The sequence below is a fragment of the Seriola aureovittata genome, chromosome 11 (genome assembly GCF_021018895.1).
Source record: "Seriola aureovittata isolate HTS-2021-v1 ecotype China chromosome 11, ASM2101889v1, whole genome shotgun sequence".
Classification (NCBI taxonomy): Eukaryota; Metazoa; Chordata; class Actinopteri; order Carangiformes; family Carangidae; genus Seriola; species Seriola aureovittata.
Window position 1 is genome coordinate 12,461,067 of NC_079374.1, and position 15,560 is coordinate 12,476,626.

General features: G+C 38.6%; 1 protein-coding gene across 1 annotated transcript; it reads left to right on the top strand.

Moving 5' to 3' along the window:
- The first annotated feature begins 733 nt into the window (after positions 1-733).
- On the top strand, positions 734-15,459 carry cog3 (component of oligomeric golgi complex 3). The gene is made up of 23 exons (XM_056389936.1): positions 734-937; positions 1,220-1,366; positions 1,465-1,526; positions 3,146-3,311; positions 4,089-4,163; positions 4,662-4,754; positions 5,332-5,457; positions 5,547-5,627; positions 5,742-5,785; positions 5,912-6,038; positions 6,714-6,805; positions 7,113-7,252; positions 8,113-8,273; positions 10,915-11,023; positions 11,124-11,242; positions 11,369-11,458; positions 12,123-12,243; positions 12,533-12,621; positions 12,766-12,900; positions 13,377-13,452; positions 13,613-13,740; positions 14,395-14,493; positions 14,660-15,459. Exons 1-23 carry the CDS (start codon positions 770-772, stop codon positions 14,687-14,689), a joined length of 2,478 nt encoding a protein of 825 aa, XP_056245911.1. The 5' UTR covers positions 734-769; the 3' UTR covers positions 14,690-15,459.
- Positions 15,460-15,560: the final 101 nt, after the last annotated feature.

Sequence of the window (15,560 nt, forward strand, 5' to 3'; positions counted from 1 at the left end):
TCAGAAAAAAATATCATTGTGAATCGACTGATTTGATTTGATTCTGTTATAACCAACATACATGGAACACACTTGTGCAAATACTCACATCTTCTTATAACAGTTCAAGATTAAACTCACCAATAGTTTGCAAAAAACAAAGATTAAAAGAGACTGGGTATTAGAAACATGTTTTTTTTTTCTTCCTCTTCTATTAATAATCTCACAACCATTCAAATTTATCATGTGACCCTCTGGAGGGGCCTGATGCCTGAAACCACTCAACTAACCTACACAGCAGTGTACAAACTAGTTAAGAGTAGCTCCACCTGGAATAGCCTCAACAGTAAAATGCTGCTTATGCACTGTTTATCAATAATAGGAATTCTATGTAATAGATAATAATATATCACCCACAGGAGCCATATTTTTTTGACATGTAACGAGTACTTTTACTTTTGATACTTTAAGTAAGCTACATTTTACTTATATGTGATAGCACTTAAGGATTTTGAATGCACCATTATTTATTTTTACATTAACACATTTATGCTTTTTGCTTGAGGGAATTACACCTGAATACTTTTTCCACCTCTGTATAGAATATTTGTTATTTCAGTTTTTTTTTCTTTTAACTATTCTGCAGTAAATTCGACTGTTTTTTGAGGTGTGGTGTGAAACTGTGTCAGGATCATAGACAGGATCAGCCTCTTCACCAAGCCACGCCCCCGATCCCGGGACAGGAAGTACCTGCGCGTTGCTGCTGACGTTGCTGCTGTCCAAAGCAACGATGGCGTCCACAGATCAGTCCCTCCTGGACTTAACGGATAAAGACACCCGGGAGAAACTGTCGTTATGGGATCGCCGTACCGATGCCATGGCTCCCCTCACGGAGAAGCAAATGGACTCTGTCCTGGAGATCCGAGCCGCAGCCGAAACGCTCTCTGTCCCCTCAGAGGTGAGATGTGACTCCGAAAACAGCTAGCTAGCTAACAGGGTTGCTAATTTACTTTCCAAGCGTAATTGAGGTGAAATAAACCCCGAAACAGCCTCTGTGCGAACTTAATTCACCCCTCTGTCATGTTAACAGGATATCAAAGTTAACATGAAGCGGAATAATAACTTGTAAGCTAATCAGTGGGCTTGCATTAGCACTCCGCCACGTCAAGCTATCCAGCTAGCTTCATGCGCAGGCTAGGTGAGTCTGTTCAGAAACAAGGGGCTCTGTTTTGTTTTGCAGCTTCCCATTGAGGACTTGTGCAGCCTTTCGTCCCGGTCCTTGCAGTCCCCGTTTACAGCGACGGTGCCCGCCTCAACAGAGGACGTCCTGCTCAAGGGTTTCCAGATGCTTGATATGGAGAATGATAGGATAGAAACTGCACAGCAGGTGACTTGTCTTTGTCAACAAACAGTGCTGTAGCCAGTCAGACTGTCTGTACCATAATAAGATGCATGGTTGTAATGTAATGCCGATTTGTGTTGCAGTTTTTTTCCTGGTTTGCCAAGTTACACTCAAACATGGACCAGGATGAGAGCTCAAAATACAGGTACTTCCATTTTAAAGTGCTTCATCCTAGATGGTGGTGTCATACTGTTTGTAATAGAGTGTTGCTTCTTGAACTTCTAGTTAGGCAAGGCAGAGCCAACACACCCATAGACTGTAAAAACACACATCCACTCCACACATCATATATAAACTAACCTGGTTTTAGACGTCTGAAGGGCTGCCCCTATCTCAGATTTACAGACACAAATATGCACGGACAAGTAACCAATCACATGCCTGAGACAATAGGAATGTTTGAAGTTTGTGTTTGGATGTTGACACAGTTTGGACAGATCTCAGCCCATCTTGCAAAGTGTCTCACAGAGTAATACCAAGTGTAAGGCAGAAATATGTTGCTGCGCTGCTCTATATGGGCTAAACTCTCCTTGAATTCACCCCAGAACTAGAATGGCACTCAGTAGAGTGCACACCTCAGCCAAGGCCAAACAATCCTGCACATGTCCGTCAAATCCAGATTACTACAGTATACATCATAAATGAGTACACCCTCTCTTATACCTATCAAATACAGTGCTTTCTCTTTACAAATAAGACATATTTGAGGTTCTATATAATGTAATATTCCAAGAACTCTCCTACATCAGTTACCAATGATGTATGTCAATACTAAACAGGAAAATCTGATTTTCTTGTCAAAATGGTAAAAAGTCATGTTGCAAAAATGAGTAAATCCTCCTGAAAGTTACAAAATAAGACTTAATAAGATGTCGTTTGGTGCTCGGCAAGGGCATCACACCAGGTGTGTCTGTTGACCAGCCCACTCAACCAGGTGTAACTGGTTGACAATTAAAGTGGCACCTAACCCACTGAATTGCTCTCAGACTTAATGCTGATAACAATGGCACCACATGGGAGAGGATTGTTTGGAGACTTGAGAAAAATAATTCTTTCATTGCACAAAAAAGGGCAAGGGTACAAGAGGATTAGCCAATCATTGTTATTAAGTCAGAACACAGTAGCAAAAGTGATACAGAAATTCAAAAAGGACATACTTCTAAAAGGATGGAAACGTCGTGGTCGTCGTCATAAGCTTTCACCTTGGGGTGAGTTAGTTTTGTTGAGAGAAGTCACCTTCTTATGAATTGATATGTTGATCGTTTATGTTCATAGGGGGTGTACTCATTTATGCTGTGTACTGTATATGGATCATAACTAGAAATGTATCTTAATTTTATACATAAAAATCCATGTTATTTCCTGAGAAATTAATGTAAAATTTTGAAAATGTTAGAGGAAAGTGATTTATTGAGCTGCCACTTTTAATCAGATCAGCACCAAAATGTTCCCTGGCCCATGCCCCATCCGTCCACCAAGTTTGGTGCAAATCAGTTCATTACTTTTTGTGCAATACTGCTGTCAGATAAACAAATAGACACGGGTGAAAACAGAATTTCCTTGGCAGAGGTAATAATGATATCGCAGCAGGTGTTTTGTGATTGACAGCTGCTGAATGTTTCAGCCAATAGGGACCGGTGCATCAAGTTTTCTTCTCATTGTGAAATTGTAGTGAGACTGCTATGTAGTCCAGTAGGTAGCTTCACTGCATTATTTAGTCAAAGCAAATAGATCTCTTATCTCTCATATCTGCTTTCCATTCAGGAAAACCAGAGATGATCTAAACTGTTACCAAGAACAATGCGATGCTATTCTTAAAGATGTCAGTGCAGCTCTGGAGCACTTGGAATCCCTTCAGAAACAGTACCTATTTGTGTCCAATAAGACTGGAACTCTGCATGAGGCCTGTGAACAACTCCTAAAAGAACAGGTAAGAAGGCCACTGTCCTTTCTGTCTTTAAACCAGCTTTTTTCATCCAACTAGCGTATTGCTGAGTGGAAGATGTTTAAATTGTAATGTAATTTATTGCATACATTTTTTTGTATTTAGTATTTGCAAACATGAACACATCTCCCCTTCCAGAAACTGTAGAATTATCTGTAATTTAATATCTTCTAATTTAATGATTTATTTTATTCATTTTTATCTCATTTTACATTGTTTTTCATTTTAGATCAATGCTTTTTAACATGTTTTTATATTCATTTTATGTCTTTACATGTGAAGCACTTGGTGCATGTCATTTCTTCGTTGTAGCACTTTGTGCTACATTTCTTGTATGAAAGGTGCTATACAAATAAAATGTAGTATTATTATGTCTGCATGCTCTAAACTCTGGAACTCATCCGAGTTGAGAAATTGTGTGAAAGCAACTGTGGTAAACCCCAATGGAGTCACTGGACATGACTGGAAATACCGTGCACTATCTAGTTCAGAACATCATGACACAGATAAAAGCTTGTCTGAAAATAAAATTGCTACCAAGCATTCTGCAATCTGCTGTTTGTTCTGTCTGTGCTGTATTTAATATCTTATTGACGCTGCAGTTTTTTTTTTTTTTCCTTGTATTTTCCCTGCTGATGCAGGTATCTGCTCGTGCTCACAAATGTATGTAGACTTTACCATCCGAGGAAGTTGAACTGAGCTGAATTTAAACTGCCATGCCGTATTATGTCAACTGTGGTTTGTTGTTCTCTCTCTTTGCAGTCAGAGCTTGTTGACCTGGCTGAGAGCATACAGCAGAAACTGTCATATTTTAATGAGTTAGAAAACATCAACACGGTAGGTTGGAATTTTTTTTTTTTTTTTTTTGGGTCATTTGGTAACTAAATGTATGTACTGTAAATGATGTCAGTTAATTGCTTAATTTTTATATAGATAGATAGATAGATAGATAGATAGATAGATAGATAGATAGATAGATAGATGGACCCACCCAATTATCAGCTGAATCTCATTAAGAATTATTCTCAAGAACTTTGTCAGCTACAATTCTAATGTAGTTCTTTCTAAAGTGTTTTTTTTTCTTTATAAAATTATACTTACTGAATGGACCATGGAATTTTCTCATCTCACCTACAAACCCCTGAAATATAGAAACAAAATCTGTAGCACAGCCTGGCTTAAAATTACAAACAACAGATCTCTGGCAGTGGTGGCTTTGCCAAATGAAAGAAAAAAAAAAAAAAAAAAAATTGTTCAGAAAGACCAAGAACTGGAAGAATAAAACTGTTATTATTTTGAGTTACTTCAAACATAACTTTTTCTTTGTCTTTGCAGAAACTGAACTCGCCAACCTTGTCTGTAAATAGTGAAGGGTTTATACCAATGCTGTCGAAATTGGATGACTGCATTGAATATGTTTCTTCACATGTAAGTAGCTTTCACTATATATTTCTTCCTTTTTAAATCTCTTTTTGAAACGTATTTCTTTGTCTTAGCCTTTGGTTATGTCTGATTCATGTTTTATTTACATTGCTTTATCCCTTATCATTGTTTTACCTATGTTATTTCTGTCGGATCTTTTTGAAAGGTTTTGATGTTGTTTTTATTATGCTGTCGTACACTTTTTATGATGCCAACTTTGGATTTTTCTTATATTTAGTTTTACTTGTAAAGCAGTTTATCTTTTAAGAAAAGTGCTATATAAATGTATTATTGAAAAAATTTCAGTTCTGTCTTTGCAGATCTTATTTTATTACCAGTGTTAGTTATTATTCACAAAATCATGTTTTTAGGCAGTAAATTAATTTGTATGCCTCTTATGTATTAACTGCTTATTTATACCCACTGTGCTACAAAGAGTTTTGTTTGTGTCTTTTTTCCAATGTGAAAGTGTCCAAGGCCTTGATAGTGTTCTGTTGACTTGTTATGACTGCAGTAATGTGTTATATAGTGAGTATGTGGTAATTAAACCTGTCTAATGCTTGTTTATCTCCACTGATTGCAGCCGAATTTCAAGGACTATCCGGTTTATTTGGCCAAGTTTAAACAATGTCTTTCTAAAGCTATGCACTTCATGAAGATCCACATCGTAAACACTATGCAAAATCTTACAAGCCAGTTAACAAAAAGGGTAAGGAAAAAGTTACATTTCCATTAGATACTGTAAGTGCTTGGTTCATTGTCAGTACCTTTTTATTTTATTTTTTTCCAACCCTACAGGATCCAATGGGTTTGACCAACGCAGACAATGCCTTTACACTTTACTATGTAAAGTTTAGAGCAGCTGCACCTAAAGTTAGAGTGAGTACCTTTTTTTTTTTTTTTTAATTTTTTTTATGACCAACTGAATTTATGCAGCACATCATTTTCTGTAATAAAACTACATTTTCATTGACTTTTTTTTTTTTTCCTCAGTCACTGATTGAACAGATAGAACAACGAGCAGAGAAGATACCTGAGTGAGTATTGGCATTTCTCCTGAGTAAAGCAGCAGCATTAGCACTCCTGCTATATTTTTTATTTATTTATTTTCCTGCAGTTCTTGTGCCAAATTAACTCATCTCGCCTTATATTGATGTGGGCAGATACCATCAGCTCCTAGATGAAGTCCACCAGTGTTACCTTGAGCAGAGAGAGCAGCTCCTCAGTCCCAGCATCGCATCCACCATTACTGACCTCACCAACCAGAACAGCAAAGACCACTGTGCTCTGGTAAGGCATGACTAGTTCAAAGCAGGAACTGCCCTTTAGATATTGTAAAATGACATTTGAGTTTGCAAAGAATGCCCAGTATGGACCCTCTGGGAAATTTACTGGAGTGTTTGGTGCAGGCACAAAGCTCTGCACATGATAAATGAGCATAACACTGACACTAACACTGTACACAGCAGGCATCCAGAGCTTACTGCGGTGAATTGCTGTGTAGAGGCTTGGTGTTGTTAGTGCACCCTCAGTCATACCTCATCTGTAAAGCTGGGAGTTATTGTGCTGCGTTACTCCTGTGTCAGAAAATTTAAGTGACCTAATTAACGGTAAAATGGTTATTCTGATGTGATACTTCAGACAAACCAGGTCAGATTTTGGCACCTTGACGGACTATGTCTTTTGACGCTGTTGTGGCATTTAAAACATTTCACTAATTGGCTTGATGGGGATGCTATAATTAAAGGTCAGAATTTCATGCAATGAAACGTCAAAACAGCCACACTACCTGACTTTTTTTTTTTTTTTTTTTTTAATAAATGAAACTTGAAAGGTTATGCATCTTGTTGATTGCTATAATAGGTGCCTGCACCATTTATGTTAGAGGATGTGTTTTGCTTGTTTGAAGTGGAGGCAAAGCATTTGTAGGCACTGCAGTGGGTGATCATGTGTTTATTTGTACAGGTTCGCAGTGGCTGTGCCTTTATGGTTCACGTTTGCCAGGATGAACACCAGCTGTACAATGAGTTCTTCTCTAAACCTACACCCAAACTAGAGTGAGTAGCACCTGCCTCAGTGGTAACAGGATCACTGAGCACACACACACAGAGAGCTATTGTCTTGTATGTATTTGCTTAAGGCGTGCCGCTTTAAAACGCATGATGGCCGTTTCAGCTTGATATGCTTAGTGTTTGGAAAAACAGATTTACACAGTATGGGTAGAACATTTTTATTATTGAAGGGTAAAAAAAAATTGTGTATTTTGTCATTACTTTATCCCTTAAGTTGAAGGAAACTAACTGTAGTTTTTAGCCTTTCTTGAGCTGTACAGAAAAATGAAAAGCCTTTTTAATCTCTCAACAGCGAGCTGCTAGAGAAGTTATGTTTGTCCCTGTATGATGTCCTCCGGCCTTTAATCATCCACATCATCCACCTGGAAACTCTGTCTGAGCTCTGCAGCATTCTCAAGAATGAGATGCTTGAAGACCATGTTCATAACAATGGTAGGTTACAGATTTTGTTCTCCTGAAAGCTTCTCATATGTCACATGGAGTGTTTAGAACTGAGTCACCAGGATGCAGCTGTGCTGGAGTTGTTGGGACTTGCCATAGTACCATGTATAAGTTTGGATACATTTTCAGTTTTTGTGCTTTGTTGTGCTACAAAATCTTTCAAATGAAATCAATGTGAGCTTTTTCCCAGAATTTGACTTTTATTTATAACAGTAAAGAAAGAAGAGAAATGTTCTCCAAATTTAATGAGCTACTAGTAAAAGAAAAAGAAAATACTCAAAAGGATATCCCTTGTGTGTTCAGTGGCTAATTTTGCCAAGTGAGAAATACTGAATTTAATGAAATTTTAGCTGCAGACTTTCGGCATAAATGACCAATTACCGTTCCAAGTTGTGCCTTATTTGCCAACAAAAACAGAAAACATGACTTTTCTACACCTGGGACAATGTGGACTGGTTCCCTCATAAATAACTTTGGTCTCAGATCTAGTTTTAAAGAAAAAGCACCTTGTCATGGTCCTTAAGATAATCCAAAATTACAAACAGGGTACCGAAGTTTACTTTTATTGGGGTTATAGCCAAGAAGACAAACAAGGGAACATGATAGCTGTTCTTTTAAACTTGAGGACTAGGATGTTTTCATGGTACAATACCTTTTTTGTATTCAGTTCTCATTCACCTGTTCCGATTTCCCATAATAAGCCCACCTACATCACAAATATACAAGTTTATACTTTAGACCCTACAGGAATTGTACTTTTTTTGAATCTATTCCACAACAAAGTGTTGGCATAGAAAGCAAAGCTTGAACTGAAAGATGACCTGTAAATTGACCTCTGCTTGCCTTTGCAGCTGCTCAGCTGGGGGCCTTTGATGCAGTTGTGAAGCAGATGCTGGAGGATGTCCAGGAGAGGCTGGTCTACAGGACCCACATTTACATACAGACTGATATCACAGGCTACAACCCAGCTCCAGGGGATCTTGCCTATCCTGAAAAATTGGAGATGATGGAGGTAGGTCTCGTATGCTCAAAGCGATATCGGCTCTCCTTGATGTCTTCAGAAACAAAACACCCAGCAGTTGTTGTCCCTTCAGCTTTTACTCAAACAGCTTTACAACACATGAAATCTGCTATTTTCATAATTTGTTTAATTAAATATTTATTTATTGATCAATTTAGTTTAGTGCTGACCGATTTAATCTTAATTTTCATTGATTTCATTCATCGCGATATGAACATGTGCAATAAACACAATGCAAAAGACTGACTGAAATGCGATGAAAAATCTTTTTTTTTTATTTTTTTTTTTTATACATGCCATCCATGCAGGGTTTTCAAGGCGCAGCGCCTGAGCCAAATGAACCGGAAAAAACCTACAGTGTTTTTTGTGTTGGGCTGCAGACACACACACACACACACACACACACACACACACACACACACACAGAGCAAAGAGGCGGTGGGGGAGACCAGTGATGAGTGAACTTTTTACTGGAGCTGACAACAACTACAGTTGTGGCTCTGAGTGTCATCACAACCTTTTCGAGTATTAAAAAGAGAAACAATTGGCGTCCTTCATCGCTCCACCACACCTGTTCAACAAGATTTAAACATGTAGAAAAGACACATTTTCAACTTCTCCATCCACCATGATTTGTTTTACATGAGTGCAGCGCACTAACGTTACACTAAAAGTGAACAAGTTAAGTGTGTGTAGACTGCAGCTTCATTTGCTGTAAACTTAAAACTACAGCCCCCCTCCCATTCAACTTAATATTACAAATAAGTAACTGCATTAACGGGAAAATAAGTCAAATATTGTCTTGACATTTGCAAAGTCATGAGCAATTGGCAATAGTTCTAATGATCGTTGATCACCGAGACCATCGTCCATGGGCTCAACCCTAATGTGAACGCACCCGAGATGCCTTGAGGATGCATTTGAGATCTGATCGCCCAGACCACATTCAGAGGTGGTCTGGGCCACATGTGTCCACATTCTTTTATCAGTGTGAACGCAAATGTGTCCTGGGCCACATTGAAGGGCCGTCTACTCCACTGACGTCCTTTGAAACAGTCTGATTAGTCCCGCCACAGTTTCATAGGCCCTGTTCAGACCCGGTATTAATATCTGTCTCGGGTGATCCGATCACAGGTGGTCAGCTCTGTTCGTCAGTTCACACCTGGCTTTAAATGCGTCTCCACATGCGTCTTGATTGACCACTTGTGATCGGCTCTCACTTTACCCACTTTATATGCAAATGAACAGGTATGCATTGTTATTTTTAGCCTATCGACAGACGGGTGAAGTACTTGCAAGATGGCGATGACGGAACAGCCCACTCTGAGTTTCAAAACCGCTCTTCAGAAATCTATGGGTTACGTCACGGAGGCTACGTCCATCTTTATTTACGGTCGTGTGTGTGTGTGTGTGTGTGTGTGAGAGCGCAAGTGAAGGAGTGATATAGAGAGCAAGTAGGGCACGGAGGGGTTATTTGCATATAAAGCAGGGAAGTGAAAGCCGATCATAAGTGGTCAATCAAGACGTATGTGGAGACGCAAGTCAGGTGTGAACTGACGAAGTAAGAGCTGACCACTTGTGATTGGATCACTGAAGGCGCATGTCGATAGTTAATCATGTTTACAAATATTTGGTTGCTTAATAGTTTTCAAAGTGCTTGTTATGCCTTACCAACACTGAAAATAGAACAGAAAACAACAAATCCTCACATTGTAGAAGCCACAATTTGATTGATCTGCTTTTCTGCTGAATAAATAACTTCATCGATTTTCAAAAATTAGTTGATTAATTCTTTGTCCGTCTAGCGTTGATAGCTGTCACATCCTATTATTGTTAGTTTCTTTAGCTGATTAATGTTGTGAAGGAAAAGTAAACATGAAATGCTTTTTTGTCCAGCATTTGGGTCAATATTTGTAGTCTTGCGGACTGTCTACAGGCCATTTTTTTTTAAGTCTTAATGTGTTAATTAGAATTATGTAGGAGTACAGGTTTTGAAGGTCTTTGGGTCTGCACATGTTTTTGAATATGCCTCCAAGTCTCGACTGATGTTTAAAATCTCTGAAATGTGCTGCGTGTAAACTATTCTCAATATCAAATCTACCTGATAGTGCAGGTGTAAGCTCTGATGTTTTAGATGTTTATCTGTCTTTTTGTCTGTCATCAAACTTTGTTTTTGCAAGTTTAATTAAATGTTACGTTTGTCTTTAATGTTAAATCAGTGTCTTTCCATACATACCGTTCCTAACTTTCTATCTATAGCTGCTTGAAAGGCCTTTTGTTTGAAGTTGAATTATGCAAATTTGAGGAATTGGAAGGTGTTATATTGTGAATGTCTTGACATGTTAAATATACCTTTTGAGTCCATATTTGACAGCTCTTAAATGTGCTACATCTACACTATTTTTTTTTTTTTTTTTAAATATATCTTTCTGATTCATTTGATATTTCTTTTAGATGTTTATCTCCCTTTCTGTCTGTCTACAGACTCATTCTGAGAGTTGAATTCTATTTTCTGTTAATTCATGAATTACTTTACCTGAAGGCGTCTTACTAAAGCAAAATGGAAAAACAGACTTTCCGGCATCTAACACTTAATGTCTACCAACTCTTGCCTTTGCTTTCTTGTCATCAGAGAATTGCTCAGAGCTTGAAGGAGGAGCAGATGAAGCAGATGTCACAAGAGTCAATGTTTTCTGATGTACAGCTTGAGGATCCTGATGGTAGAAGGAACAGTAATGCTGGTCTGTGTTTCCAGATTGTGACACTAGCTTACTTTTTGCAACTCTTGGTGGTGTTGTCATTTGCCTTATGGCTTTTCCTCCTTTTGTACAATGAATGCAGGGAATGTTGAAGCTTCACGCCTACAGACATCTATCTCTCCTGCTGATCTGCACGGCATGTGGTACCCTACTGTCAGACGAACACTGGTTTGCCTGTCCAAGCTCTACAGATGTATAGATGTAAGTCTTCAACTTCTATTAATCGCTAATTTAGTTTTGTATCAGAAAACAAAGCAGGATGTATATTCTTTCCACTTTTGCATTTCTTATTCATGTGTTTCTTTCTGTGACTTGGTCTTTTTCCAGAGAGCAGTCTTCCAGGGTTTATCACAAGAAGCCTTATCTGCCTGCATCCAGTCCCTTCTTAAAGCGTCTGATATCATCCTTAAAAACAAGGTTGGCACAAATGATCAAGAGTAGAGTGTGTGTGTATATATATTTTTTGGTATTTTTACTAAACTTTTCGGATTTTATTATGATCAAAATAGCTGGATACGTACCTTTCTTTTTACATAGTAAATAAGATCAATTCCCTCTTAGATAAAATGTGTACTGTTTTATTCAAATTCCTTCAGGCTGCAGGATCCTTAACTAAACCAACTGGGATGTCATTTAAAGTTTAATTTAATAGGTGCTTTATTATGCCCTACAGAGTGTTCAGCAGACCATCCTTTATTTATGGGCTTCTCTCGCCTTCAAATTTGCTGTCAATATCTGTGCTAACTGGCGCGTTTCAACCTAACACTTCAAATTAAAGCAGCAGCATCAATCTCAGAGGATATGTTACCACCCCATGTTGATGATGTCTTTTTCCAATGTTTTAGTCGCTAGCTGAGCAATAAATGGTTTCAGCAGCCTTTTTTTTTTTTTTTTTTTTGGTCACAGTAATATGTCCCTTACCAGCTATGGATAATCAGCAGTTATTAATTAGACCTATTCTCTTATCGTCTCTGAGCCTGTGCTTTTTATATGTTCTCTGTAGCTCGGATAGTCAGCAGATGCCCTTTTTGTTTTGGCAGCCTGCAGTGTGGATTTAACAGTGTGCTATCACTTTCTGTAGACACAAATAGATGGGCAACTTTTCCTGATCAAGCACCTGCTGATAATGCGTGAACAGATTGCCCCATTTCACACTGACTTTGCCATCAAGGAAATCTCACTGGACCTGAAGAAAACGCGAGGTAAGATAATTAGAGGTGGAGGGAACATTGGTGTTCAGCTCCACAAAGCCAGTCATTACATTCTCATGCTCATTAAGCAACTTGTGCCTATAACATGCACCAGTGGCAACAATTAATGTGGAAATTACAGTGTAATCCAACACCATAATGTACATTAACCGACGGCTCACAGGGCAGATTCTCTCCTCCTATCACCCTTGTCTCAGTCAAGGTCATATTAAATTTGGAGCACTAGAGGGCACTCTAATTCTACATCAGCCCAGATTTAATCTATCTGCTTTGTGTTAAGATGCTGCCTTCAAAATCCTGAACCCTAAGGCTGTTCCCAAATTCTTCCGACTCAACAGTCACAACGCCATACTTGAATTCCTGTTGGAGGTAGGGTTTATTTATTTATTTATTTATTTTTTATATAAATATACAAACAGACCATACACTTTATATACTTTGATAGAACCCTGCCTAAGGGAAACGCTTGATAACACTTGATATTGCCAAACCCCTTTTCTCTCTGGCCCTCAGGGAACACCAGAGATAAAGGAGCACTACATTGACTCTAAGAAGGATGTGGACCGGCACCTGAAGTTCAGCTGTGAGCAGTTCATCCAGCAGCAGACTCAGATCTTCGTGGGGAACCTTGAGGAGTTTCTCACTAAGGTAACTGTTAGAATGAAGGCAGACTTGGCCGCAGGCACTGATGGCTCATTCTGACTTTCGTTTTTTCAGCTTTTACCTTTTTTTTTTTTTTTTTTAAAAACCTAAAAAGTCATTTGCTTATTTACTGATCAATGAAGGTGTCAGTGTTTTACTGAAGGTAATATAGCTGTCATCTGGAATATCTACTTCTGTTGCTAGGTGTTAGTGTCTGTGTATGTGCGTGTGTTTTTGTTTATATTGTTCTGGGTTCTTTGTGTGTAGTGATTCTGCTGAAAGAACTTGTCTTCTGTCTTTATTTTTACCCTCCACACTCAGTTTTCTGTCACTGGTTATGTCGGTACTACTCTTTGTGTAATATAAGAATGAAGTGAATTGGCTCAAGTGGCAACACAGCCTCTTGTGCTTCTTCGCAGTAAACAACCACAAATGAAGTCTTCTTAAATTGTAACATTGTGTTTTGACTGTGCGGCACTCAGGTTGCAGCTCTTAAAACTATGGCTATTCAAGGTGGTCCTACCTACAGCCTGTCTCAGCAGCCTTGGGCACAGCCAGGTAAGATTTGTCTCAGGAAACGCCATGAGCATCACACTGTAATTCATCATAACTTGTATAGTGCATGCTAGAGGCCAATATTTTTTCTTTTTTTCTTTTCTTTTTTTTTTTTTTTTTTTTCTTTAACGTGGTACTGTTTTGTTTTTTTTCCTCTTTTCAGCAAAGATCAACGATATAGTGATGGCTACCTACCGTGTGATGAAGAGCAAGCTGCCAAGCACTTTACAGAGCATGTCATTGTACCTAGCCAATAGAGACACGGAGTTCATCCTTTTCAAGCCTGTCCGGGTAGGTGGCAGAAACACTAGGGTGTAACATGTACTGCAGGAGTCAGTTTCTTTGCAAGTCATTGTTAACGCTCAAAGAATCCTTTCATACAGTATTTTCAAAGCGGGTATGCTAAAATAATACGAATTAGAAGTTATTCACATGTATCAGTATCACTGAAGAGCTTTACTCATAGATGGTAAAGAATTTTTATGTTTGTCATTATAGACATAGAAATGCTTGATTTATTATAGTGGGGTGTTTGCTGATGTTACCATGTAAACAAACCTTGCAGCATCAGAAATCATTCATGACATACATTTGTTCATTAGTGAGTGTTAAGTCTCTAGTAAAAGGCCTGTCAATCAGTTTTGGAAAAATATAGATAACAATTCTATGTTGTATTCCCCTCTTAGGGTAAAGCTCTTGTTTAAAATTGGCTCAGAGATTCTGCCTTTAGCTACAAATTTGTCAGCGTGATTGAACTCTAATAGAGAAATTTTAGTCCTGCATGTGTAGTGTTCATCAAGGTGCCAGGTGAAGCTGAATGAGAGAGAGAGAGAAACAAAATTCTGCTGTTGAAATGACAACAAAAAAAGCAAAGGGACTTAGGCCAAATGGAAATGTAGTATTAATTTCCCTCCAGCACTCAGTAATAGAATGCTTTTCCCACAGAATAACATCCAGCAGGTATTCCAAAGACTGCTCGCCTTGCTTCAGGAGGAATACAGTGGAGAGGACCTTCAAATCATTGCATGTCCGTCTATGGAGCAGGTACAGTACTTTAGGATTAGCATAGCCCAAAAGCACCTGACATAGTTTCAATAACCCTGCTGCAAGATCCAAAACTGCTGAGACCAACCTCAGTGGAGAAACGTTAGATAATGTATGCCAGCTAAGTCTCAGTGAGCACTCATCCTGTTTCACGCCTCTCTTTCAGATTAATCTACTGCTGTCTGTGAATAAGTAATGCCTAGGTTCGATGTGGCGATGCTGGCGAACACCCTCTGGATAGCAATGGGATGATCCAACTCCAGCCATGACCAGGGAACTGCACCTTAGCTGCAAGCTGGAACAGGAACGCTAGACTGACAGCAACAAAAAAAAAAAAAATCTTGCACAAGGCCAAAGATTCTCAGACAAAGGCTCGAGCAGCTACAACTATGAAGAGGTTCAGGTATTCATCTTGAAATATGAAACACACTGGGAAGTGGAGGGTGTTATTTTTGGTACTGAGCTGATTATCTTGTTTGACTAAAATTAAAGGCATTGTGGTCAGGGTTGTTTTCATGTAGGGTGGGTTTAGATCAGTTGCATCTCTCCTAACACCAAATCGTTAATGAACAGAATTTGCACACTATGTGAGGGTGGGAGGGGGCAAATTATCCAAGTGTATTCAGACAAGGACACTTTGGTTGGGCAAAAAAGGCACTAAAGGGTTTCTCATTAGCCAGGTAGCTAATGGCCAGTGAGGGGGCTTGCATTGTGATGCCTAGATTCCCTTGTTGGCTTTGGAAGGATAAGAAGAGACAAAATGCTGCAAAATATTTTATTCATTTATTTTAAATCGTAACAGTCTTTGTAACACAGTCAATACAACTCTATGATGACCTGAAGTGCTGCAGGATGCTCAGGTCCAACAGGTTTCCCCCCTCTGATCATAGCAAAAATCCCCACAGCTGTTCTATCTCTGCCAGTTGTTTTCTTAAAGATTCTCCCATCTTCTTCTTGTGAATGTTTTTGTTATTCTCTTGCAAATATGTAAAAAAGACAACAAAATCTTATGTTTTATACTTTTTTTCCTTTTTATAACTAGGTTGATTAAAACTAATGTGCTTTTA

Excerpts from the sequence above, each read along its gene's own strand:
- cog3 (XM_056389936.1), top strand. The coding sequence starts at position 770 with ATGGCGTCCACAGATCAGTCCCTCCTGGACTTAACGGATAAAGACACC. Across the intron at positions 5,458-5,546 it reads CAAGCCAGTTAACAAAAAGG|GATCCAATGGGTTTGACCAA; the intron begins GTAAGGAAAAAG and ends CCAACCCTACAG. Across the intron at positions 11,459-12,122 it reads ATATCATCCTTAAAAACAAG|ACACAAATAGATGGGCAACT; the intron begins GTTGGCACAAAT and ends CACTTTCTGTAG.